Source organism: Carassius auratus, chromosome 28 (assembly GCF_003368295.1).
Source record: "Carassius auratus strain Wakin chromosome 28, ASM336829v1, whole genome shotgun sequence".
Lineage (NCBI taxonomy): Eukaryota > Metazoa > Chordata > Actinopteri > Cypriniformes > Cyprinidae > Carassius > Carassius auratus.
This window is the reverse complement of record NC_039270.1, coordinates 15797466-15823070: the sequence shown is the minus strand read 5'-3', so window position 1 is coordinate 15823070 and position 25605 is coordinate 15797466. Positions and strand designations below refer to the sequence as shown.

At 37.0% G+C, this 25605-nt stretch overlaps 1 protein-coding gene across 2 annotated transcripts; it reads right to left on the bottom strand.

The window, feature by feature from the left end:
* Window positions 1–53: 53 nt before the first annotated feature.
* Window positions 54–25537, bottom strand: LOC113046985 (rho GDP-dissociation inhibitor 2-like). 2 transcript variants are annotated; one of them, XM_026208175.1, is made up of 6 exons: window positions 25397–25537; window positions 12711–12887; window positions 8308–8391; window positions 3159–3235; window positions 2363–2426; window positions 54–1836 (listed from the first exon to the last, which is right to left on the bottom strand). In XM_026208175.1, the coding sequence occupies exons 2-6, from the start codon at window positions 12880–12882 to the stop codon at window positions 1631–1633; spliced, it is 603 nt and encodes a 200-aa protein (XP_026063960.1). In that variant the 5' UTR covers window positions 12883–12887; window positions 25397–25537; the 3' UTR covers window positions 54–1630. The 2 variants fall into 2 exon arrangements, with proteins under 2 accessions (XP_026063960.1, XP_026063958.1); XM_026208173.1 differs by lacking the exon at window positions 25397–25537 and adding an exon at window positions 19862–20092.
* Window positions 25538–25605: the final 68 nt, after the last annotated feature.

The window sequence follows — 25605 nt, the reverse complement described above, 5'->3', positions numbered from 1 at the left end:
GTTACTTAAGCTGAACTAAACTACAACATTAGAAACAAGATATATACAATTAAGGGTTGCCCAAACTTTATTAAAAATACAAGATGAAAAGTTCAACATTCAGATGCAAAATAATCTTCTTTTTCAAATGCATCGGTCTGTTAAAAAAAAAAAGTCTTGACTAAATGTTACTTTACTGCACAATGAAACCCCTAATTAATGTTTATAAGCAGCATCATGCAATACAGACCACAAGCACACTAATTATAACATCCAATTATGAAGAAAAGTTCATTATGAGTCACAATATGAATTTTAGAAAATATACATCCTGTAGGAATATTTTGAAATATCTCAAGGATTTAATTTGATCAAATACATGGTATACTGACTGTGGAATTACACAGTTATAAATTGCAGTTTAACTTTTGTGAGCTCTTTTATTCTTATTCCAATCAATGTCTCCCAGTTAACGATGATTCAGGATTTGTCTCCCCCATAAAGGCATTATGCACATGCCACTTAAGACATTTCCCCTGGCATTAATCACCTTTCGGCAAGAAATTTTAGGAACAGTAAACCCAATCATTTCCACAGAATATTCTGAATATGCTGCAGTATCATCTAATATTTCTGAATATAGTATATGATCATGTACAGTAGGGAATTATTAAAGAAAAAAAAGATGATTTTTTTTTTTTTTGTCAGATAATAAAATCAGCAATGGAGATGGAAGTGTCAGGTAACAATATCAGCAGGCATATAAACAATAAATCTATTTATTTTGGAATGTAAAAAAAAAAAAGAAGTCAGAGACATTCTAATATAAAAGCTTGATGGAAGACAGTTACAGACACCTGGACAGAGATGAACAGATCTTAAATTGTTTCAGGGAATGAGGAGGGTGCTTGACTATGGGCTCCACTGGTGGTTCCCAGCTGAAAAGACCAGTAAAATCACCAGCAAATGTTGCATTTTAGAAGCTGATGTGCCAGCCAGGACTAACCAGCATGAAAAGTGAAGCAGCTTTACCAGAATTGGTTGCTAGTGATCAGCCAGACAACTTCATATCGGTTTCAGCTGATCTTTTCTACAGGGGTTTAATGCTCAGAAATACCTTTTTTGACAAGCAACACTTAGTACAAACCACGTCCCACTCATGTATTTATCAGGTAACAGCAGGCTGATTACATCGTCAATAACACAAGAAACTAGCCACTGCAGACACGATGGCTTCACATTCAAGCATGCACTGATCTGGTCATGGGCTCTGTAAAGAACTCGAAATGCACTGCAAGAATACAGACATTGTAATATTTACATTTACAGTATACATTAAAACCTGAGTGTACAGGCATGAGGGATTTCATTTGTTGGATACACCATGGTTAAATCTATTACAAAGTACTAAGTCGCCTCTAATACCCTGCCAGTCACTGTATGTCCTCACTGTTGATTACACTTAATATGTAGGAATATCTTCATTATATGGTTTTTTTTTTCCTTTTTTTTTTTATACGACTAATTGTTATTTAATCATTTGCAAAGCCAGTAAAACCATATCTACCTAGCCTGTCTCTGTCTTAAACATCAGTGATAAATCGGGTATGTTGCTATGCATCTGGGAGAGAGAGACAGAGGAAGAACCTCTTTACTCTGCACTGTCCCAGTCTTTTTTGATATGCAGGTTCCACTCCCACGACAGATGGTCGGTCTTGTCGTCATCTGTGAAGTAGGATTTGATGTGGTAGCTTCCCCGAACGATCATGCCCTTCGGAGCCTCCTCCACCGGGGTGAGAAACTCATGCTCCTCGGCTCTCGGACCGTAGCTGCCCACCATGTACACTGCCTTGTCCACTACAGGTTAAGAAAATCAGCAAGTCAAATTATTAAAAAAAAGTACATTAAAAGCTGATTTGTTATGCCCAAACATTAACCCGTCCAATGGCATTTTCAAGTTGATTTTTAAAAGATAAAAAGCAATTTGCAGCTGGGCAAAGAAAAATAAGTAGTCATTTATTTTTAGGTTTAGAAAATTATAATAGTATCATCAATAATAACAACATGAATGATAATAATTGAATCATTTTTCATTACAATTTTGTTTTATTTAACTACATTAGCAACAGACATTTGACATGTCTATTACATATCTTATTCTATTTTTTAAACGTGCATATTAATAAAAAAAATGTGAATATAGAAAATGATGTTTCATATGAATACAAGTGAAACACATTTATCAGATGGCATTCTAAGATGCCGAAATAGATCACACACATTTAAACAGTGCATGTGTGTATAAAGATATCAATGCACCCTTGACTCAAGCACTTGCAGCGTCAATGCCAGCATTTAAATTCATGACTACAGATGCTCTTACTTCTGATTCCTTTCCTGTAGGTCAGTTGCACATATTTCAGTCCAGACACGATGTCCCTGTTGACCTAATGGGAACAGATGGGATGAATCAGAATAAATATTATTAATTTATCATGTCATTTTCATTCTCAGGACATTCACCCTGCTGTAGCACGGAGTCACCAGCAGAGGTCCTGTTAGATCCTTTGGGTATCACTCCACATCCACTTACCCCCGACATTGAAATACAGACAATGGATTTTGTGAATAATGGTATTTTGCAGGAATATGATCTTGTGTGACTTACAGTGAAATAAAATGACTTTAGATGCCATTTTAATTAAATGATCTTGGGACAACTGTAACAAAAACACTAAACATTTCAACATCACTTTATATTTTCGAAGCCAAAAAACCCACCCCCACACAAACATATTTTCTGCTTTCATTGTATCCTGATCTGTTTACAAATATTTCAAGTGTATTATTTTTAGGAAATTTTAGCCTGGGAAAGGGTGCCTGTGTGTATTTCTGTATGCTGTTCATAGCACTGGCCCGGTCCAGACAGGAAATAAACAATCTATCCACTTCTGGCCGTGGATTTGATATCTTACAACATTTATGTGCTCTACGAGCATGCAGAAGCTTGGGATCAGTCTTTCAAGGGGACTGTTAAAACTGGTCTTTTTTAACAAGATCTCAGAATGACATAGATTTCAAGCTAAAAATACACAACAGTATTTTTTAGGCCACAGTATAAAAGAACGACCAAGCATCTCTGCAGACTGTTTTATGACAGAAATCGGATTCATATTCACCTTGAAGTGGATTTTCGCCCTGTAGTCCACTCCCTCCTTCATGGTGAAGTTAGTCTTCTTCAAAGCATCCAGGTCACCTATGTAAAAAAAAAAAAAAAAAAAAAAGTTTATTTACATCAGCCAGAATGAAATTAATTGCAATTAAAGATTGTTGTTATCATATATTTTTAAAGAAATACAGCAGAGATCAATATCAGAATTGTAAATGTGAGCCTTTTATGTTGCAGGTCTCATCCTTCTGCTTGTGGTTCAGTGCAAAGAGCAACTGCTGCGTTCTCAATTTATCCCTTGAATCGGCCCTAAGTGCTTTGTAATGGATACTGAAAGAGACAGGGGAGGAAGGAGAAATCGGAGATTGATACAATGAACAACATCAATGATGATTTGTGGGCTATTCACATGATGCCAAATGCCAGACTGTGTTCATTACTGTCCTGTGCTCCACATCTCAACATTAACACTATTTTTAGACTCTAGAGGCTTTATCATGTCGAGGAACTGGATCTGGGTTTGGTGATTCTCCGTCTTGAAGTCCACCCTTTGCATGTGAAGACATGCGATGGTTGCTATTCATATAACAGAAGCAGCATCCAGCCCTCTCAAAACCTTTTTTACATCACAAAGATGAAATCCCTTTTCTGTAATTGACTAAATCTAGCTCTGATAATGACTGTAATAACATAATCCTGATTGGACAAGAGGATTAGTTTGTATCTGCGACAGTGAGCACTGAATCGTGTCGTGTGTGATCTCCTTATGACAGGATGATTAGCTCCACTAACATGTAAACTAGATCTGCCTGTCCACATCACACACACACACACACATAAACACTGTTCAAAAGTTTGGACTGTTCAAAAGTTTGGGGTCAACAATTGGGGTCAACAGTTTTTGAAATAACCTCATCAATATATTTACTTGATCAAAAATACAATTAAAACACTAATATTGTGAAATATTCATGTAATTTAAAATAAGGGGTTTCTATTTGACTATATTTGGAAATGTAACTTATTCCTATATACACTCGTACTATTTCAAAATATATACTGTATGTGTGTGTATTTATATATATATATATATATATATATATATATACATACATACATACATATATACATACATACATAATAAAAATACACAGCAAACACATAACATACACAAGCTGTCTCTCAAGTATTTCTGAAAAATTTGCATAAACCTAAAGCTGTGTGAACAGGAGAATGTTCATGAGAGAGATGTGTGTTCATTCTCTCCCTGAGCTTAAAGATTCAGGGTTGTTGGTTTTGAACACAGTTCGCTGGAGTTGTAGTTGGTATGACTCCCACACAGCAGCAGTGAGAGAGCATAGATGGACATGGAAAATAAGGAAGATCCCAGCGGAGGCTCTAGCAGTCTGGAGGAGCTGCAATCTGGCATGGGGTGAGAATGTGAGCGCCCCGTTCCACCCTCACTCCCACTGCTGCAGCGCTCAACACAGACATCTCATCACCATCAGCATAACTCACTGAATCCTGCTTTACTAAAAGATCCATTTCCTGCATTGCCAAGAATGGACAAAACAGTTCTGAATCTCTAAATCAATCTCTTCACATCCATATAAATGTGAACTGACATCGGTGTAACTGCCAAATAGCTCATTAATTTATATTTGGACAGGAGCGCTCATAAGAAATCCCAAAAACCAGGGCAGCCCAGATAAAAAGTCAAGTGTTAAAGGAATACTTCTGCTAAAAAATTAACAGATTTGAATAAAATGTCACTTTACATCACTTATCCACCAGTAGACACTGCAGTGAGTGGGTGCCATCAGAATGAGTGTTCAAACATCTGATCCAAATATTACAAATAATCCACAAATAACGCACATGACTCCAATTCATAAGTGAACATTTCCTGAATTGAAAAGATGCATGGTTGTTATAACTTCAAAACCATTGTTTCTGGGAAAAACAGAAAAAAATCTGAACACTTAGGCTCCAAAAATAGTAATACAAACATTTTAAAACAGACTATCACATTTTACATAATGTATTTTTGGAGCAGAGGTGTGCAGGCAATCTATTTTTATGATGAATTTTCACCCAAAAATGAAAATTCTGTCATTAATTACTCTCCCTCATGTCGTTCCAATCCTGTAAGACATTCGCTCATCTTCTGAACACAAATTAAGATACTTTTAAGATTTTTGATGAAATCTGACAGCAACGGAACTTCCACCTTCAAGGCCCGAAAAGGTAGTAAGAACATTGTTAAAGGATTCTTAAAATGATGGATGTCACATGGACTATTTTAATGATGTCTTTACTACCATTCTGGGCCTTGAACATAGTAGTTGTGTTTCTGTGTCAGCAGGGTCAGAAAACTCTTGGATTTCATAAAAAATATCTTAATTGTAATAAATCTAATAATATCTTAATTTGTGTTCCGAAAATGAACGAAGATCTCACATGTTTGGAACGACGTGAGGGTGAGTAGTTAATGACAGGATATTCATTTTTGAGTGAGCTATCCCTTCAATGAAGGATTTGTTTCTTTCAAACATGCAACTTTTTGCTTCACAAGACACTAATTGATGGACTGGAGACGTGTGGATTACATGCAAATTACTGTGATGTTTTTGACCACACTCTCATTCTGACGGCACCCATTCACTGCAGAGGTCCACTGGTGAACAAGTGATAATGCAAAATATTTCCAGATCTGTTCTGATGAAGAACATAGGTGAACATCTATATTTTGGATGGCCTGAGGGGGATTACATTTTCAGCTAATTCAAATTTTTAGGGTGAACGATTCCTTTAAGAGTGCATCCTCTGTACTTTATTCACATGTCTCTCAGAAAGGATGCGACAAACACCACAAGATGTTCAACAGCTTAGATGTGGACTCAGTATTCAGATTCAATTAAGAGCGCCGTGATAAGGTCTGGCTTCCTGCTGCTCTAATCTGAACTTCTGCAGTCATGCTGAGTGCTTTTCAAGCCTGGAGTGCAGTCAGGTTCTGCTCCCCTCCTTCATCCACCACTAACTGTCACAGTCTTTCCCCTCCACCGCGTGTCAGCCCAGCCACATCCATCAAAAGCTCAGTCTGGTTAGCATGTCCCATCCCAGTGGACGTCCCGTCGTGAGGTGCCACACATGCTCCTGGACCACAGGTTGCTGATGTGCTCCTGCTTACCTGCTCAAACTAGGGAGCGCGATTTTACTATGTTTGTCTGCAGTTACTTGTACAGTAAAAACAGTTTTTCCTATATGTGAAGATTAAGGTGAATTTACAGCTTCAGCACAGCATTTCAGTGCAAAACCTATAAAAAATTACTACCATTCAATCTTTTGGAGTAATACTTAGAAAAAGTATTTACAAAAATAGAAAAATCGACCATCTATCCAGCCATCAGGACGCCAATGAAGAATTTAAGTGCGTTTTGTTCCCCTTGTATCAGGGCAGAGGTAATTTAAGAGTAAAAGTTTCTAAACAGGAAGTGCACACACAAAAGCGCAACAATGTACTCTATGTTAGAAGGGCAACGCCTTCCTGTACCAGCTCAAACCGCAGAGTCACTTCTGCTTGTGTTTCTAAAAGAGGAAACGTGCTGGTGCACAGGTCCTTTACGCTGTGAATGCTAGTTACAGATTGTAGGTCTGAAAAGGTCTTCTTCTTACTCTAAAGCTCTGACTTAAACAGCCCAGAATCCTCCCATTGCCTAGCAACCAGGTGCCCTTTTGCCGTGCTGCCGTTGTTGAAGACAGAAACACACTGTTGAACGGAGCGAGGGCAAAGGAGGGCGGCAGACACCTGCTCTGACCTGACAGGCCCCTCCAGTGTACGCTGATTTGTGTTGCAGATCTGCTTGCGTGATGTCGGCTGGCAGTGGAAGGAATGACATCATCCCTCTGAAGGCAGGGCAGCTGAAGCATCAGGAAGCAGAGCAGAGCTGCTGAGCTGCTGAGCTGCTGTCAATAGTGTCAACTAAGCACATGCCCTTCTAGCTCTCCACCAGAAGAATACTTTGTGTGGACAATAGAGACCGCAGATTCAACCCACTTACCTCAAACCACAAGACTATTATCCTACCAATAATAGTCATGCAAATAATGCAATCTGGATGCTATGGATTTGAAATAGGGCAGGCAATGACAGTGTAAACTAAGACTGGACTATTACAAATCTTTTTAATTTGATTTGATTTGATTTCTTAGAAATATAGATGAAAAAAACTACAATTATTAATGCTGCCTTTAGAACCAAATGAAATCATTTTAAGTACTAAAATTACTTAAACTAAACAAATAAAAATCGATTAAAGCTATACAGAAATATTTCTAAAAACACACACACACACAAAAAAATATATCACACAAATTTACTAAACCATTATGTAAAATTAAAATGAAAACTGAAAATGCAAAAACAAAAGCTATTTCTAAATATTAATAAATACTAAATGGTATATTATGTAATACTAAAATAACACTGGCCAGTTACTTATATTTAATAATTAATAATATCAAAAACATTGTGTAAAATAAAAAAAAAAAAATACTGTATTAAAATAAAACAAATGACAAAATCGCATAACAAATTTACTAAAACATTAACCAGAATTAAATGAAAACTGCATATGAAAAAATAAAATCTATTACAAAATATACATTAATACCATATGGTACATAAGTAATGCAAAAATAACACTGGTCAATGCAGTATTACTTTAGTACAATTAATAATTTTAAAAATGCTGTGCGTAAAATAATAAATCTATTATTAAAGTAAAAACAAATGACAAAAATCACATAAATTTACTAAAACATTAACTAAAATTACCATGAAAACTGAAAACACAAAAATAAAAGTCATTTCAAAATACTAATAAATAGTAAATATATAAGTAGTACTAACTATTACTTAAGAACAATTAATTATATTGAAAAATGCTGTGGTAAAACAATACAAAATAATCTATTAAATCAAAACAAATACAACAATCCCATTCAAGGGACTGTCACAGTTAGTATTTGTATATCTGATAAATCTGAATAATTAAGTCAATTCTATTTTCAAGTGATAGCCAGTCCTCATTGTAAGTGAACTGGATTATGGTTGAATTATAAGGCACTTGCTGAATAACTGTTCTGGTGAGACTCACCGGTCAGGTCCATGGTGATGGGTCCAGGGGCTTGGTCACACATCAGGGTGAGTCGGGTCACCTGAACATTAGGAATGCTGGGATCTGCAATGCAATGATTAAAACCGATGAGAAACTGAAAAAAAAATATATATATTCTGCTCTAAATTTTCTACCTGCACTGTAGGATAAACCAATTTATTCATCAGAGTAGCCTTTTTCCCGTTGTGAATAAAAAACGAAGTTTGACATCAGCATGTTGATTTCATTTTAGCAGTGTTAACTGGATGTAATATTGTCAGCATGTAGTGAAGCTGCTCTTTCAAACCAAAGTGATGTTCTGGGTGAATAACAGTTGTATGTGGTTGCTAAAGTGTTCTGAGCACAGTGCTGTATAAAGCTAGGGTGTTTTAGATGGTTGCCATCTGTCAAAAGACAAAAGTGCCTACTTTAAATCTCAAAGGTATTCTGATCCTTTGACATGACACTTTTAAGCCTGCATGATTTTCTTCCCCATTTTATTGTTTGTCAGGTAAAAACTGCAAGTCTGATCGCTTAGAAAAGTAATAGCGCACATCTTCCGCACAATTTGAGTTATCGTTCTTGTCAGTAGCACTGCAAGTCGGGCGGAGGAAAACAGCAGAATCTGTCCATTCTTGTGAATCCTGTCTATCCAACATCACCGGCCCAGTCAATCTTCCAAGCCGATTCATCCACGCATTCCTCACGTGTCTCAGACCGGGGGAAGACTAAACTGAGTCAAAACGGGAAGGGGAAAACAAGGCCTCCATGTGCACCTGCAACGAACTGACCATCATCTCAGATATCAGTGCACGTGAACATCATCGATTCAGGATTGTGGAAAGGCCGCTCTCTCCAGCCGTACAATTCACACTCATTTCCTTTGTTTCATCTGTCGTCTGTGAAAAGCTGTGTCCTAAAACCGAGTGAGCTGACTTCATTCCTACAGCCGACACGGACAGCATCCTAATGCTCTTGGGTAGATTCAAAACACTCTACACAGCACACAGGGAACATGACTCAAAATTGACAACTGAGATTGTTATTATGCTAATGGATATCAGTCTAATAATTTAAAAAAATGCATTTTAACACACAGATATTGGGTAAAACTGATTTCAACAGAGATTGACAGTAGCATGTTGCTATTAAGTACTTTAAGCATAAAACTATACAGCAAAAATACTGGTTAAGTTAAAATGAACCATTTTTAATAACACCGAACTATTTTTATTAATACTTTTAGGAACATAAAAATAATTCTGCAGTATTATATTTATTTTTCCTTATATTATCTGCAATCTTTGATCAGATTTTTCACTCTACTTGCTTCACATTCTGTATCTGTGTTTTCTGCAATGGTGCCCTTTGGGGGAAAACAAATCATCTTAAAAGGCAGCGTGATTAAATTGCCTATTTCTGCAGCAGCCTTTGAATCAGGAATGCACCAACGCTTGTTTAAAATGCAGCTCACTAGGTTATGAAACAGAGCTACAGTGTCTTCCACGAACATAATCACCTTCGTTATGAGATAAGGAGGCATTTAAAGTCTTGTCATTCAGTGTTGCTAATGAACCCCCATGCTTGCCCTCCCTAGTTTCTTGTGTCCATAGAAGTGCCGCCCATTACAGAAATAGATCAGCCTGTCAGGGTTTAGGTGGACACAGAGCTGCTGCAGGTTAGTGACCCCAGCGTGCAGCCTCAGCACATTTAACAGTGATAGAGCGAGCTGCAGCTGCCCCACCCCTTAAAGGTACAGCGCACCTCAAAATTAAAATTCACCCTCACGTCATTCCAAACCTGTTACGCACTGGAATATAAAAGGAGAATTTCTGAATCTGAATACAACAATAGTGCATTGTGACTATGTCTGTCAAGCTCCAAAAAGGGACAAAAGAACTCCCAAAAAGCACCACAAAAGCGGTTCATATGCTATATTTCATGGGCTTGCGTGATGTAAAAAGTGACATTTAAATCTCTGGGAAACAATATAAAGGGAAGGTTTGATGTGTGAACTTCCGTACTTGGAAGAAGTTGTCTCGTGAAGCAAGCGGGACAGGTGACTAGCTTAAATTAGGTGCCTTACTCTGCTGTTCCACTGATATATTGTTTGTGCACTGCCAAGAGGGAGCTAGCGGTGTTAAACTGCACATAACAAATTGTTGGACGGGTCTCATAGATGCAGTGTTATTGATGCAGGGTGGGCTGGTTTTAAAAGCGGGAGCTACAGTTAATCATCTGCTGATGGCTACAAGTGGCACGACCCGCTGCAGGCATGCTCACTCACTAAACTGTGCACCGGGACCGCACGCACCAAACATGACTGATCACCCTGGCACAGTCCCGCTATTATATCTCAGGAAATCTTATGGCAAATTAATGGACGTCAAGACAGACCTGCTTCATATTTCCAGTGTTTTCAGTCCCAGTGAGGGGGTTAGATCACCAAACATGAAAAATCGGCTATCATTTTACTCAACCTCGTGACCCATATTTTTTCCTCCGTGGAGCAAAAGGAGATTTTTTTGAATAATGTAACATTGATTATTATTAGATTATTATTATTATTAATCAGAAATTGTGTCTTGGTAACTAATACTGGAACTGAAAAGTACTGGAGTACTGTTATGAACTAAAAATGTAATAATAATAAATAAAACAATTAGAAAATAAATTAGAAAAAGATTAGTATGAAAAAATAAAAGAAAAATCACAAAAGCAAGATTAAATCAAAAATAAATTAAAAACTGATAATAAAATAAAATATAATTGGATTTGATTATATAAATATATAATAACATATCCAATCTTCACATATAGGTTTGGAATGACATGAGGGTGAACATTTATGTATTTATGAAATCATGACAATTTTCATTCCATACACAATATAGCAAATGAGGATATATGAAAGGGTTTGTATCATAGCTCTCAGAGGCAAAAGAAGATGTACTTTTTGGTCTGACTGGTCATGATGATCTCTGTAAGCAGATCTTTCGGTCTTTACACTGAAACACAAAACGCTATAAAATACCAGCACAAGCTGCCGTTTCCATTCCAGCAGACTGAAAGAAGGCTATTATTAACCTGGCCATAACCAACAAAACAAAGATGAATCATTTATGAATCAGAGGACACACAAGGTAAATACCCTTGGCACGAAGTTGCATTCGGAAAAAAAAAATAAGAGAAAAGAAATTAACCGCAGTTGATTGATTCTCAACAGAAAATTAAATTGCATCTAAATCAAACGTTCTAAACCCCTGTGAGTCAAGAGGAAATTAATCTGCCTTTTATGCCTTTAGCAACACTGTATCAGCAAGTATTTCCAGTTCACACTTAAAGGATTTAAAGTGTATATTTGGCTTTCCCCTGTGGTAAAAGAAATTAGGATTGCTGGGCTTTGATCATAATATCACAGAAACAATTCTTCATGAAGGGAAACAGAAAAAAAACTAAGCTACATCATTCAACAACTGAGCAAGAAATACAATAAGTGATCTTATAATTAATGCAGAATATCAAGTGCTAATTATTCAGCGTTATGCAGTGAATGGAATTATAATTCATGTTTCTCTAAACAACAAAGCAGTTCAAAGCCATGCTCTTCAGACTGAGTGATAGCCACCTTCTCCTTCTTTCTCGGAGTTAAGAGGATATTGTTTGGGGGCTTTGAACTAAGACTGGAGTCCCCCGGGGGGACTGAATCAGTCTAGACAGCAGGAGGAGAAGGGAGAGCCGTCCCAGGAGAGCCCAGTTACTGCTTTAAACATCAACACAAAACAGTCTTCAGAAGATGAGATTCTTTGAAACATTCATTATTTCTGTGCCTCTAATTTTCTAATAATTTTGTTGTTTGGACTGTGATCCATTACAAATATTATCAAAAGTGCTTACCAAGGCTGCATTTATTTAAAAATACAGTAAAAATTACAGTAAAATATTATTGCTATTACATTTTCTTCTTTCATTGAAATATATTTTAAAATGTCATTATTTTCTGTGATTGCAAAGCTGAAGTGTCACATGATCCGTCTGAATGTCGAATCCTTATATGCTGATTTTTTTTTTATCATCAATGTTGAAAACAGTTGCAGTTTTTTTGCGGAAACCATCATACATTTTTTGTGCATTCTTTGATATATAAAAGTAAAAAAATAGAAACATTCATATGAAATACAAAACTTTTTTAACATTACAAATGTCTTGCCAGCCACTTAGATCAATTTAATGCATCCTTATTGAATAAAAGTATTTATTTTGCAAAATAAAAAAAAATCTATATATATATATATATATATATATATATATATATATATATATATATATGAAATTAATAGTGTGCACATACAGTAGGTTTGTTTCAAAACTATTTTCCTGGTTTTTAGTGAAGGTACACTAACCTGCCACCACAGGTCCAGAGCCCAGGAGGGTTTGCTTGTACTTGTTCAGGCTTTCATCGTCCTTGTCCAGTTCCTGGATCTCCTGCAGGCTTTTCTGAGCCGGAGGCTGGTAGTTCAGATCTGGCTCATCTTCATCCTCAACCACTGGCACTTCTTTATCTTTGTCAGCCATTATGCCTGAGAAAAAAACAGGGATGAAGTGCATTAGAAATGAAAATAATCTTCATCTGTTGCATCTCCATATGTTTTAGAGAACATTCTCATGCATCTTCACATTCAAATCCATCTCATCATGATTTCACAACACCCTTGGATGAGACAACATTCTTATTAACCAATCAGATTCTAGACTGAGGGCTGTGGTTGTGACTTCAACATTTTCATAATTTCATCAACCATTTCCCTCTCAGTTTAGGTGTAGTCAATGGCTTCTGTTTCTGTTCTTGAATTTTGCCTTTTTAATATTACTTTAAAGCTTTTTGACCGTACTTCTGGAGTGCTTTGGAAAGGGACTTCAGCAGGCTAGTCACGATCCAAGTTAAAATGATCCTGGTAAAAGCAGAAAATGGCCAGATATTGAACTATTAGTGTAAAAATCTAGTGTGAAATCTATGACCTGTTAAACTGCATGGTTTGCGATGTTCTATGTGATTCTTTCATGGTTCTACAGACTCGGATAAAAAACAAGCTGAATGTATTTTCCGTGATCTTTCTACCTCTCACACACTGTTTGGGCCTGAAACACACACCAACTCAGATCCGCTAACACGGTTAAGAGACAACAGATTTGCACATTTATCTCTTTTAATATTCAGAGTCATTTGTTGTTATCCTCGCGTAGCAGAGCAATGCACTGCTAATTTCATTTCTTTTCAGCTCATTTGAGAGATGGTTCCTAGCTAAAAGCCCACAGTCTGATAATATATGTAGCAAAGAGAGCAACTGAATCTTCTGTCCCTGTTTAATTATAATGAGCCAGTCTCATTTTAGCAGATCGCTTTAAAGGATTCATTGCTTTTATTAACTCAGCCACATGTCAGACATTGAAAAACCTGTTTTTATCGTCAGAAGCAACACACTGCGTTTCAGCGTAACAGCTAATAATTACCGGGGACTCGGCACGCAGACAGCTGAGGTATTACTCCTCAGAGAAAAAGAGGAAAATAAAGACCTAGAAAACTGCTCTCCATGCAGAAGGCCAAGAACAGGGACAACAATCTGTCATATGAATTCAGAGATATGAATTGTAATGTCTGCATGACTCCCCTAGAGTGTTTTTACAGAAATATACTGAACAAATGGGGTACAAAAATGGTCCTTAGACTCTTAACCTTCACAAATTATTAATTGCCAACCTCAGGAGGTCAGACTCAATATTATGAGCGTTTTGATTTCAACATAATCTCTTAGTTTTGCAGTTTTTGCCACCTCATCAAGTCTGACATGCGTAAATACAGTTTTAATTCTGGATTTGGACAAGGCGAGGCAAAAACCACCAATTTAAAACTAGCTAGTTTTCACCCTATAGATTAATTTTACTTTGGATTATAGTTTAGCAAGAATATCTTATAGTTCTCGCAACAGAAAATATGGGATTTGTGGCTTTAAAAACAGTCACTGGACCCCCAGTGACAACATCTAAAACATGACATCATTGCTTTCATTAGCCAGGGTGAGAACATGCAGAGCTCCTGGGAGGATGGATGTTTCTGAACACAGATGAGGATGAACAAAGAAGAAAAGACAGAAACACCCCCACCCAGCTTTATATGTTTTATATGTATAGTGTGTCGACTGTGTCTAGGTCAGATCTGCCTCAGCAGCCATGGAAACATGCATACGTCCTCGTTCCCAGTGACTATCAACAGTGATGATGAACCTTCCTTGCATTATGAAAGGAGAACAAAAACCCTAAGTGCTGTATTGTGAAGACAAATGCAATAATGGAAGGACTGAGCTATAAAATCGGATCTGATGGAATCAATAGGGTGTTTCTGAGGGTCACGCTCTAATACGCCATTAGTTTTATAAGAGCGATTTTCACTGATACCATCTCATAAAAATATACCACCATCTCCTTCTGCATTATATAGCGGTAGCTCAAGGACCATGACACTCACATGCTGCTACTGCTGCTGCAGCTCTATATAAAAATGGAAAGCCAATTTCCTCAACAAAAAAGGTAGGGAAATGTGGGAATGGATTCTGTATCTCTACATAAATTGAACCTGTGGAAAAAGCCCACTCGATCCAGGAAGACAATTTGAGGAGGGACAAGTAGGTCAGAGTATGGTTTACGAGGAAGATGCACAATATCCAGGTGCAAAATGCTGTAGAGACATACGGTATACTGGAGCTGCAGAAGACAATGTGAGCCAATTAACCTACTAATTAGTGAGAAACAAACAATCTGAATGTGTACAGAGGAACGTGGTAATGAAGTGTGAGAGGGGAAATTTGGCTATGCATGAACATGTATTAATCAACAGTCGACTCTTGTGCAAAAAGGAAACGCCTGAACTGACTGCAGCGTTGCGACATTTTACTCGAGTGTGGCAATGGTTTGCACACTGGAGTCCTTTGGACCAATATCCTATGCATAATAGGGCTATTAAGTTAATTAGCCCTGTGCAATCATAGGTTAAATATTGCTAAAAAATGCACACCAATTAAATATCTCTAACACACCGAACACACAAATCAAATCCCCCCGAGTTGAGATTCACTACAGGGAGGCCTGGTCACACTGAATAAATGACTGGACTAATCGGGCAATTTAAAGCATATCCACGAGCCAATGCCAAGATTCTCACTGTAAATTACAAGCAAAATGAACTATGTGGTAGAGGGATTGCATTAAAGATGATTATAGATACATTTTCATGGCATTTCAGGGCATGTTTTCAGCATAATAATGTAGCATCCCAAAACTGCAATGTGATACATATTAATATTGCACATTAAAGCAGTAAACATCACTTCTCCTCTCAATGTGCACAAGTTAACAGCTTATCAGTTGCTATTGTTCATAATGTTAAAAAATATATATAATAAATATATATATATCTTATTATAAGAGGAAATTAATTAATATAACCACACATGATTGACAATATTATTATTGAGACAAATTAATGAGACAAAGATATAGAAAATTAATAATGTTACAAATGTTATGGTTTCATGCTCTTAGCACACAAATGAGTAAATAAAAAATAAAGCCTATTTATTTGGCAGCACCTATTTGCAAAGTAGCAATTAGATACTATTTAACCTACACTATGTGAAAATTATTATCGATATATTGCAAAATAATTATAATAATTAATTGCAAATAGCATTAGATTTTATTTGCATTACATAAAAATAGAATTTTCTGTTATGTATACTACTTATTTCAAATATTGACAAGTAGTACATTATAAAACATACACTTACCTCACTCGATACTTTATTTTCAACTTTTTGGTTATTTTCTTCATTTTTATTGAAAATAAATGACTTTCCGATTGTGATATGAGACGTGTAAAGGGAGAACAATGAGTTCAACAAAAGGTCTCGGGGTCGATCGCGTCAAAACGTTTACTCTACGAAGATATTATTTGGCCATCTTTTGTAATGTTGTCTAGCCCAACCATGATGGAGCATTGAATTAGCATACTGTAAATACAATAGCCTCTGCCAACTAGGTATTTATTTTGTTATCCTAACCATGCACGATCATATTTTTAGCATCTAGGATTTTCCCCTCTTGTCCACGATCAGATCAGACCAGCAGCCATTTTTATATTGCAATCCACCAATTGCTCTAAAAAACACTAGCGGCTCCCATTCTCACAGTGGCCACTAGTGAGAGGTCATTTTTATTAGCAAAGAGAAGAATGACAGTAATTACCCTTGCTCAGCTGCGGTTAATAGCAATGATAATACTTTAAAGAATCTGACAAGCTTTTTTTAATTAGCTTTCCCCACCCTCCCGAGATATAATTTCTGAGTGAAATATGTGATGCGCCGCTTCTCGAGCTTCACAGGCAACATGCTTTGATCAGTAGGAGCAGTTAAAGGCCTGGCTACATTGTGATGGATAGCATGCTGGTTTTTGTCTGATGGCGTGCTGCAGGTTTCAGTGCACAGCTAATGAGGTGGAGTGTGAACAAGCAAACAGCCCTGACAAACTGCAGTCTCTCAGACTCAACACACAACAGATGAACACCCAAATATTCTGTGGACTTTCAGCAGATGAATGGAAGGCCCACTGGGGTTTCTGAAGACCATACAAACCTTACTCTTTTAGAGTCACATGAATGTAAGACCCTTGCAAAGGGCAATAAACCCCTCAGGGTTTAAACATGTCACATAAGGACCACAAAAGCACTGTTCACTCACATATGTGTCAAAATACGGCATGTTATAGTAAATATTTTGTGTCTGAATTTATGGTCAGAGTTTGCGCTAAGATGCTCAGTGGCTGGTGTAACTAAATTCCCCCTGTACATTAACACTTTCAGCTGCTCTGCAACCCTCACAATACTCTTTTCAACTTCTCTGAAGCCGTGCAGCTTCTCTGCTAATCAAACTGAGTGACAACATGCAGCCTCTCTGCTAACTGAGAGCAAAGTCGAGACTGATGCATATCTGTAAACCCTGCTCTTGTAAGTCAGAAACAAACACAAACCACAGCAGGCCAGAAATCTGCACAATTCTTCACAGACAATACAATATATAATTAATTTATTTCTTTTTTTTCTGATAAACATTTAGCAATTTGAAATGCAATTTTTTAAAATAAGCTTCAGGTTTGCTGAGCCTGTTTGTAGGCGCTGCACATTTTGACGGTAAAGATATTTTTATTTTATTTTTTGACAACAGATTCATAAACTATTCTCAACATATAATGTAGATAATTACAAATACTCAAAAAAGAAATTATTAAAAAGAGTAGTAGTCCATGTATAAGTTGGGGACTAAGTGACATGTAAATTCTCTCAGGGTTGTTAATCTGATAGCAGCTGTAATGTGAGAAACCAGCTGAACACCTGACACATGAAGGGAAGGGAAATGATGCATGTGATCTTCCTCATTCATATGGCCTTTCTCTACAGGGTGCACAAACACGTCAGCTTTATGAAATCTCTGTTTCTCCTCCATGCAATCTAATTGATCTACTCTTTTAAACATGTGTCAGGTCTCTTCCATCACAGCGCAGCAGCAGCTGAGGCTCACTGAGTTGTGATGCTGCTCTGCCGGGCCACAGGGGTCTTAAACGTGTCAGCACCTGCAGTCCAGCAGAGATCGAGCTGAGAAACCCGTGCACCGGTCAGACCCTTGGAGCCTGGTTTTCTAAACACCACTGACTCGACTGGGATCACCCCACTGCACACTACTCTGCCACACAAATCCAGTTCGGTTTTCAAATCCTATCTTGAAGACTGAATTATCTTCACGGAATATATACACCGTGTATACAGTGTTGTCAATATCCAAAGTATCAATATGAAGGTGTGGTCACATTTGCCATTGACTGGCAAAATTTCAAAAGCAAAATCCAGTAATTACAAAAGAAATGCACACTATCAGGAGATTTGTATGAGGGCGAAAAAAGTTCATCACACAGATTTATTTCAAGTTGATTGGGCTTACCATGCTGACCAACAGAAATCTTCTTGGTTTGAAAGTGACTTCTGTGTGAGCAGTGCACAATGCATCTTTACACTATTGACAATAGATAATGGAGCATTTTTGCATGTTAATTTTGCTTGATCAGACTGAATTTGACATGAAATCAGGTTTGTACTCTTTGGATTTCATGTTTTGTTTTGCTACTCAAACTACAAAAAAGTGAACAGATTTGAGTAGGATACAAGAGATCTAGGTTTTGTCAACAGTCTTGTGACAATTCATAACTATTTTACATTTTGCTAAACTGTAATTCAAATGAATTATCATCATCATCATCATCATCTAATTTGTACAATTTTATTCAACCTTCCACACTAAGGTTAGATCTAGGTGTAGATTCATGCTTCAGTTTATTAATTTGTTTTTACTAAAAATCACACATTTTCATAAGAATTACGAATTCCTATGAAATTCAAACTTTATAAAACATTTTTTCGTCTTGTGAATCGGGTTGCGATTAGTTGGTTAGCATGAATCAATTAACCCCTGTTGGAAGATGTTTTAACTACACCATTCGGTTGCAAAAAATGTCCAAAATATTTAATTATAGTATTGTATAAAACAAAAACAGGGGAAACTTATTTTTTCTTTATGGGTGCTTTAAAGAGTTAAACTGATTTCATATGTATATATTTCCCTGTCCATACAACAGTTAGTCAGGTAATTTGCTCAAAACACCAGCAAAACTGAACAACAAGAAGTCCTGCGTCATCCAAGCAACTGCCATTGAGATTAATGGGAATGCTTACAGAGAACCCACACTCTATAGGAATCTCAGATAGCAAAAGCACACATATGCACATTTACTCTTCACTTTACACATAAATACAGGTGTTCATTTGTCACACATCATTACTTCCTAGATATCAAAGTGAAATGGAGACACTAAGAGAGTGGAAGACACTGCTAAAGAGGTAAATTGGGATTGAGAAACACTGGATTGGTGTCAGTAAGAAGAAGCTCTGCGGAGTGAAGCCCTGAATCAACAACATCTGTGACATGTAATTACAAGCAACATGATGATCACACACACAAAGTAATGTTGTGAGTGCAACAACAGATTGATCAATACATATCGATCGATCCACCTTTGCTTGTTTTAACTGCAATCACATGCCAACAATAAAAATGTCTACAACCACAGGGGAAGTCATCACATGAAATGATCACATGAAATGATCACATATATGACTTTCTACTTGATTTTGAAGCTCTATCTCAATTGTAAATAGGCTTTATGATACATTGCAACTAATAAATACCATACATAATAGGCTTCCAACTACTTTAGCTAAAGGTTTAGAAATGGTCTATTAAACTGGCAGATCATCGGAGGTCTTTTTGTGGAGTTTAAAGAGCATTCCAAATGCACACCTTCAAGTTGGTTTTAATATGTTTAGTTATTTTTTTTGTTTATAATTGCACTTTTCAAAATGTTTCTCGCATAATAGATGACGTAAATGCATCCTCACCTCTGTAGCAAACTGTTAACCACAGCAGTTCAAGGAACTGTCCACCAAATTCACAAACATCCAAGCCCAACATTGTGAGTAAGCTCTTTTCAACAAGCTTTCCCAAAAACAATTACTCCCAAAAAATTACAGAAAGCACACCTCCTGGGGTACAGACAAAAATGTGTCTAAAACACATTCAAAAAAAGATTTCACAGCAGCATCCCTCCTACCACCACAAAAAAAAACCAAGATACAGAATCACTGGGTGTGGGTTGGCTAGATAGAGAGCGAGAGAGCGAGAGAGAAGGAGGAGAGAGGAGAGAGAGAGGGAGACAGAACGTGAGAGATGGAGAAAGAAAGTAAGGGAGTGAACAAATGCACAAGCGATCTGAGTGTAATCCGTGCTGGAAGAAGAGCCGTGGCTGAAGTGTTGGCAGTAATGTGGGAACAGTATTCCGGTCTACAGACGCTATTGATTCCACCGGCATGAGAAGCAAACCCTCCTCCTCAGTTCAGCACGCCTCCCAACCCCATCACTCATTAGACAGGAGACTGCGATGATCTCATCCTCTTCCTCACACACATGCACAGAAACACACACACACACACGGTTCCTTTACCCCTCTGTTTCCTTTATTCCCTCTTCTGTTTCTCTGTCTTCACATTCCAGCTCTCTGGAGACACTTATTATTCCTACCATCCCCCGTTTTATATCAACTATCATATTGTTTACCCTTTTATCTCTGCTTCTCTCTCTCTCTCTCTCTCTAGCTCTTTCCTTCTGGGGCAACATGCTGGGCGGACTGTCTTTTTCTCCTCTAGTCGAAGAGGACTTTCTATCAGTTTGCAGTTCTCCAGCACATCTCTCTCAGGGGTCATCAAGCTGTCAGAGGAACCTGTCGGAGGTTACACTGGGCGTGCCGCTGCATTTCATGCAGCCTTGATGCTCTGCCATTGGTAGCGTCCTGCTGAGTGGTGCTGCATTGCCAAACCCTTTTTTGAGATACTTGTGAGGAGAGAGTTTCTCTGCATGTCTGGTGCAAAGATAGGGAGCAAAAAGCAGATGATCTGATGTGTCAACTTTGTAAAGACACAACAGATTGCATCGGAGATGGCATGTATATTTTTGTATAATGAAGTAATGAGCCATGAAGGCAGTGTGTTACGGTGATTTTTCTAAGCGAAAAGGTTGTTTTTAGGGATGACGCTATTTGAAACACTCTTAACTATTGTAAAATCACTGTAGATAACAGTTAGGTGTGGGCTTATTATTGAACTCAGAACACAGCAATTTGATAAATGACAACAAGGTTAAAAAAAAAGTTTGATTTAAGGACCATTTACATCATGGACAATACCTATAAACGTAAATAATTATAAAGTTAATAATCGTTCTAATTCTCTGAGAATTAGGAAGTCTACACCACTACTACAATGATAACGAAACGCAGTTGGAATCAATTTAAAACATTCTTTTTTTTTTTATCTGATGAACAATAAAAACTTTGACAACCAATCAGAATCCACACAAATGACCCTTCGCAAAGACCCACCCCTTTTAGTTATGGTTTTGTCCGAAAAGCCCTGCTGCTTTCACAAAACACATCATATTCCCACACAGTGAAAATGCATCGCGAAGCGAAAGGGAAACTAACAATGCGCTAACAGACAAGACAGAGCGGATATGAAACAAAGTCTCAGCTATCAAATGTTGAATTTTTTTTTAGGAAATTCAAATAATAAATAACCATTTTGTGGCTCTTTAATGAGTTGCTACAGATCACTGTAGCACCTCCGTTCAAACGGCAGGACAACCGATCATCTCTTCCTTTTTACTGGTTTTAGCATGAAATAAACATGAATGTCAACACATATTATTTTTCTACTCTCCTCTCTGATTTGTTTGTCGGACAAAATGCCGGATTCTGCATTGTTATTGGTCTGATCGCCTGCCAATCAAGCTCCCTGCGAAGGGTCAATTAAATAAATCAAGCATTTAATGCTTCAGACAACAAAACTGAAGCATGCACTTATAATAAACTGAACATTACATAATAGTGCTGGGCGATATACCGGTTCAAACTATGAAGGTTTGAATTATGCACACGGAATGAATTTTAAAAAAGGCATACCAGCACAAGTGGCTAAGCAATGTAGACAGCTTAGTGAATTGAGAGGAGATCCGTGTTAACTGCAGACACTTCTGACTAATGGTTAGAGAACTATTAATAACACATAACTAATTCTTTAACTGGGCAAAGAAACTAACTGTAAACGGCTGCAAAGACAAAAAAATACTGTAGCAAGCAGAGCTAACTCATTTCACCAATGTGTGAAATATTGAAAGAAATACTAAATTGGGGTGGGGGTTTATATGAATGTATCTCTGAGGGAAACTGACTGTATTCAGAAATGTTTAGACGGCATTTTCACAGTGCTGCTTCGTTTACAGCAGTATCCAAGGAAATGTTTTATTGCTGCTGTTCCATAAGCGCCACCTGCTGTCTGAGAGTTAATTTGCATTTTCTTTCAGCCCGTCTGCTGTTTCTGTTGATGCAGAAATGTTTTATTTAGCATAATTTCTCAAAGCTAAGGTCAGACCATTCAGTTTTTGCTTTAAATTTCGAAATTATACAATCTAATTTACATTAAAAACTAATCATACTATACTGAACCATATTAGTTTGGCTTGTGACTAAACCGCAGTGGTTCTGCAACTTTTGCATGCAGTCTGATTCGTATAAAGGCAGAGTCAGGGTCACACCATAATAAACCGTAAAACCAGATAAAACAAACAAAAAAAAACACATTTGTGATAATTTTTGGTTAACCCACCCAGCACTATTACAATGCATTGATGTTGATGCTAATACATTTATTGAACAGTTATCAGTCTTTGTGTGAAAAAGCCATTAAATAAAAAAATTATTTTATTTGTCACAGACAACTGCAGTGTGGTGCAATGATATTTAATGTACGGCTATTATTATGACAAAACCACTCTTTATAAATTGTGGCTCATCCAGTCATTTTATGAATTACATGTACTTATAAAAATCTAAATGTTCAGAAGTTAATTTTTCATTTTTGTGCACGAAAACCAGACATGTGCAGATTGACATGTCTGATGAAAGGGGACGAAAGACTGAAATGCCAAGCATTCTATAACATTCAAGCCCCAATAATTATTTACAAATTCCTGAATTTGAGTTTAATGATGTGAAAACCTCCTTTAGTACTCCCAAAAACAGTCCTTAAAATTAAATGAATTAAGAATAAATATTGTGTTCATTCTAAAATGTCTTACTCTTAACTGAAAACTTAAGTATTTTTTTTTTAAGCAGAATGTGTGAATTATTTCTCAACTGAGCATAAGCCTCTGTTTGCTCTCAATTTAAACTGATTTAAATTAGATATTAAGGAGACTTCAACTGTGGTTATTCTTTCCAATTGTTTAGGGTTCCCACTGAGGTCCGCTAGCACAGTATGGGAGTTGAGTTCAGACTGATTTGACAGTTGTTCACATCAAGCCGATCCGAAAAGGAATTTGACAGCTTCCCTAACAGATCTATCAAACTCTCTAAGCTCAGAGCACCAGTCTGCTGCTAGTGGAGCAGCCTGTGATTTTTAACACTGCCCCTGTCAGCACATCAAAACAACTTGCCTTAACTTACTAGGAGAAAAAAAAAAAAAAAATCTAAACCGACTAACCATTAAGTCATGCATGCACACTCTTGACAAAATAAGGTCTCTTTAAGATCTGCAAGACTGGAAACTGTTGCATAAACAGGAAGTAAAATGAGTAGGCCTCTCATTTCAACACAATTGGTGCAGATCAGTGGCACACAAATTGTCTGAATGTGCTCACAAATTGGGTCTGAAAGTCAAATAAATTTAAACACAGAAGCAGTTTGGCATAGTCCAGAACAGTTCTTCTTGAGGCTTGTTCTGAAACCGGCAGCTCTGTTCCACTCAGGAAGTTCTGCGCAAGGCTAGGCCTGAACTACAAATGCCTCGAGAAGGAAGTGAAAAGGGCTCTTTTGATCAATAGACAGAGGTCTTGTTTATTGAGGTCTGCCAGTTAATACACACAGCCTCCCTTTTACGGACCTCTCAGACATTGTGATATTTTTGGCTGCGTTGGCTGTGTTGGGGACTGCAGAAACTCTTGTTTATTTGTGTGGAAAACAGGGTTAGCTCTTCAGATAGAAAGAAAAGTACAAAAAAAAAAAAATAGTTTACTATGAAAATAATTTCCACGCTAGCTTTTATAGGCTATTTATCAACTTGGTGATGCATCATGACGTAGGTCATCTACTGCACTCATCAATATGAGGCTTAAAAGCACTGCGGGAATTTTCCAATCATTTTACAGCCCCCTAAACCATGTCGATGCAAAATGAGCTTTCAGGAAAAAAAGCATGTCATACCCAAATTCTCTCAAGGCTGCAATAAAATAAGCAATAGACTTTCTCAAGCTGATGAAAGCATACCAGTTTGGCTATAAAAACATGAACAACACCATCATATAAAGCACTGGTTTTGTGCGTATGTGTAAAAGATTGATTTTTGGAAGGACACTGTGAGACAGTTAGTGCTACTGAACAATAAGTCAAATGATTGAATGAGAGAGGGCAAGAGTGAAACACCATCACTTTAAATCAAGTAAAAAATACCCAATAGTCAAATGCCAAAAGAGATATTTATGACTATTTAAATGCAATGAAAGAGGGCAAATATTGTAATTATTTAAAAATAATGATAATAATAATAATAATAATAATCCACATTCTGGAATAGTTTATTGTTGTGGGTCATTTAACTCTTTCAGCACTTAAATAGTTCAGAATATTGGCCACAAGCTATTCAAATATGTTTCATGTCCACGCAGCACAAAAAGTAGGATAATGTTCAGCCAATTGGTCGTAATAAAAAAAAAAGGTCTGTACATTATCCCTTAAATAGCAAATATACAAGTATGTTGAATTGCTCATTCTGTTCAATTTGATAACCATTACTTATTTGTACTTATAGTATTTAAAGTGATAAAGGATGCCAGTAAGGTGTCTGTGGTGTCACAGGAGCCAGTCAGAACAGGATCTTGGTCTTGCATGAAAAGAGGATGTGGTTGCATACGACTTTACCAAAAAAGTACATTGAACATGAGAGGATGGGGCTAATTCTGTCTTTTAGCCAGTGAGTTAATTAATTAACTTAATTATCGTCAAAGCCATATATATAATTATCTTCAAAGCCATATATATTCTTTTTCTTTTCTTTTTTATGAAATGAAATCTTAAGAATAAATCTGAGAAATCTGCAAGTTACTCCAAACCTCCTTGTTAAGTGATACCATTTCAGAATTAATCAGAAAATTAAAACCATAAACGCAAAGATCCTTACATTCTAAAAACCACTGCGTTACAGTTTAATCAGCGTGCATTTTTGTACCGTTTCCATCTTTGCATCACTTCTCTGCAGCGAAACGAGATGTTTCTAGCATTGCAAACAAAGTTAGAGAGTTACTGAAGTGATAGAGTAAAAGTGTCTTACCGCCTAGTCTCGTCTTGTAGCACTGTGGATGCGGATGTTCAAGAGTGATCTCAGATCATGTGTGTACCAGGAAATCGAGTTTACCAATCACAACTCAACACACACACACACACACAGCTGCTCTGACAAACGCCAGATAAGGGTACTTAAAATTGTTTTACGGTTTTGTAAATATCGCCATTTATGTTTGCTACTTGCAAATGAATGTC

Excerpts from the sequence above, each read along its gene's own strand:
- LOC113046985 (XM_026208173.1), bottom strand. The coding sequence starts at position 19,934 with ATGTTGGGCTTGGATGTTTGTGAATTTGGTGGACAGTTCCTTGAACTG. Across the intron at positions 12,888-19,861 it reads GTTAACAGTTTGCTACAGAG|GCATAATGGCTGACAAAGAT; the intron begins GTGAGGATGCAT and ends TTTTTTTCTCAG. Across the intron at positions 3,236-8,307 it reads CATCACCATGGACCTGACCG|GTGACCTGGATGCTTTGAAG; the intron begins GTGAGTCTCACC and ends TTTTTTACATAG.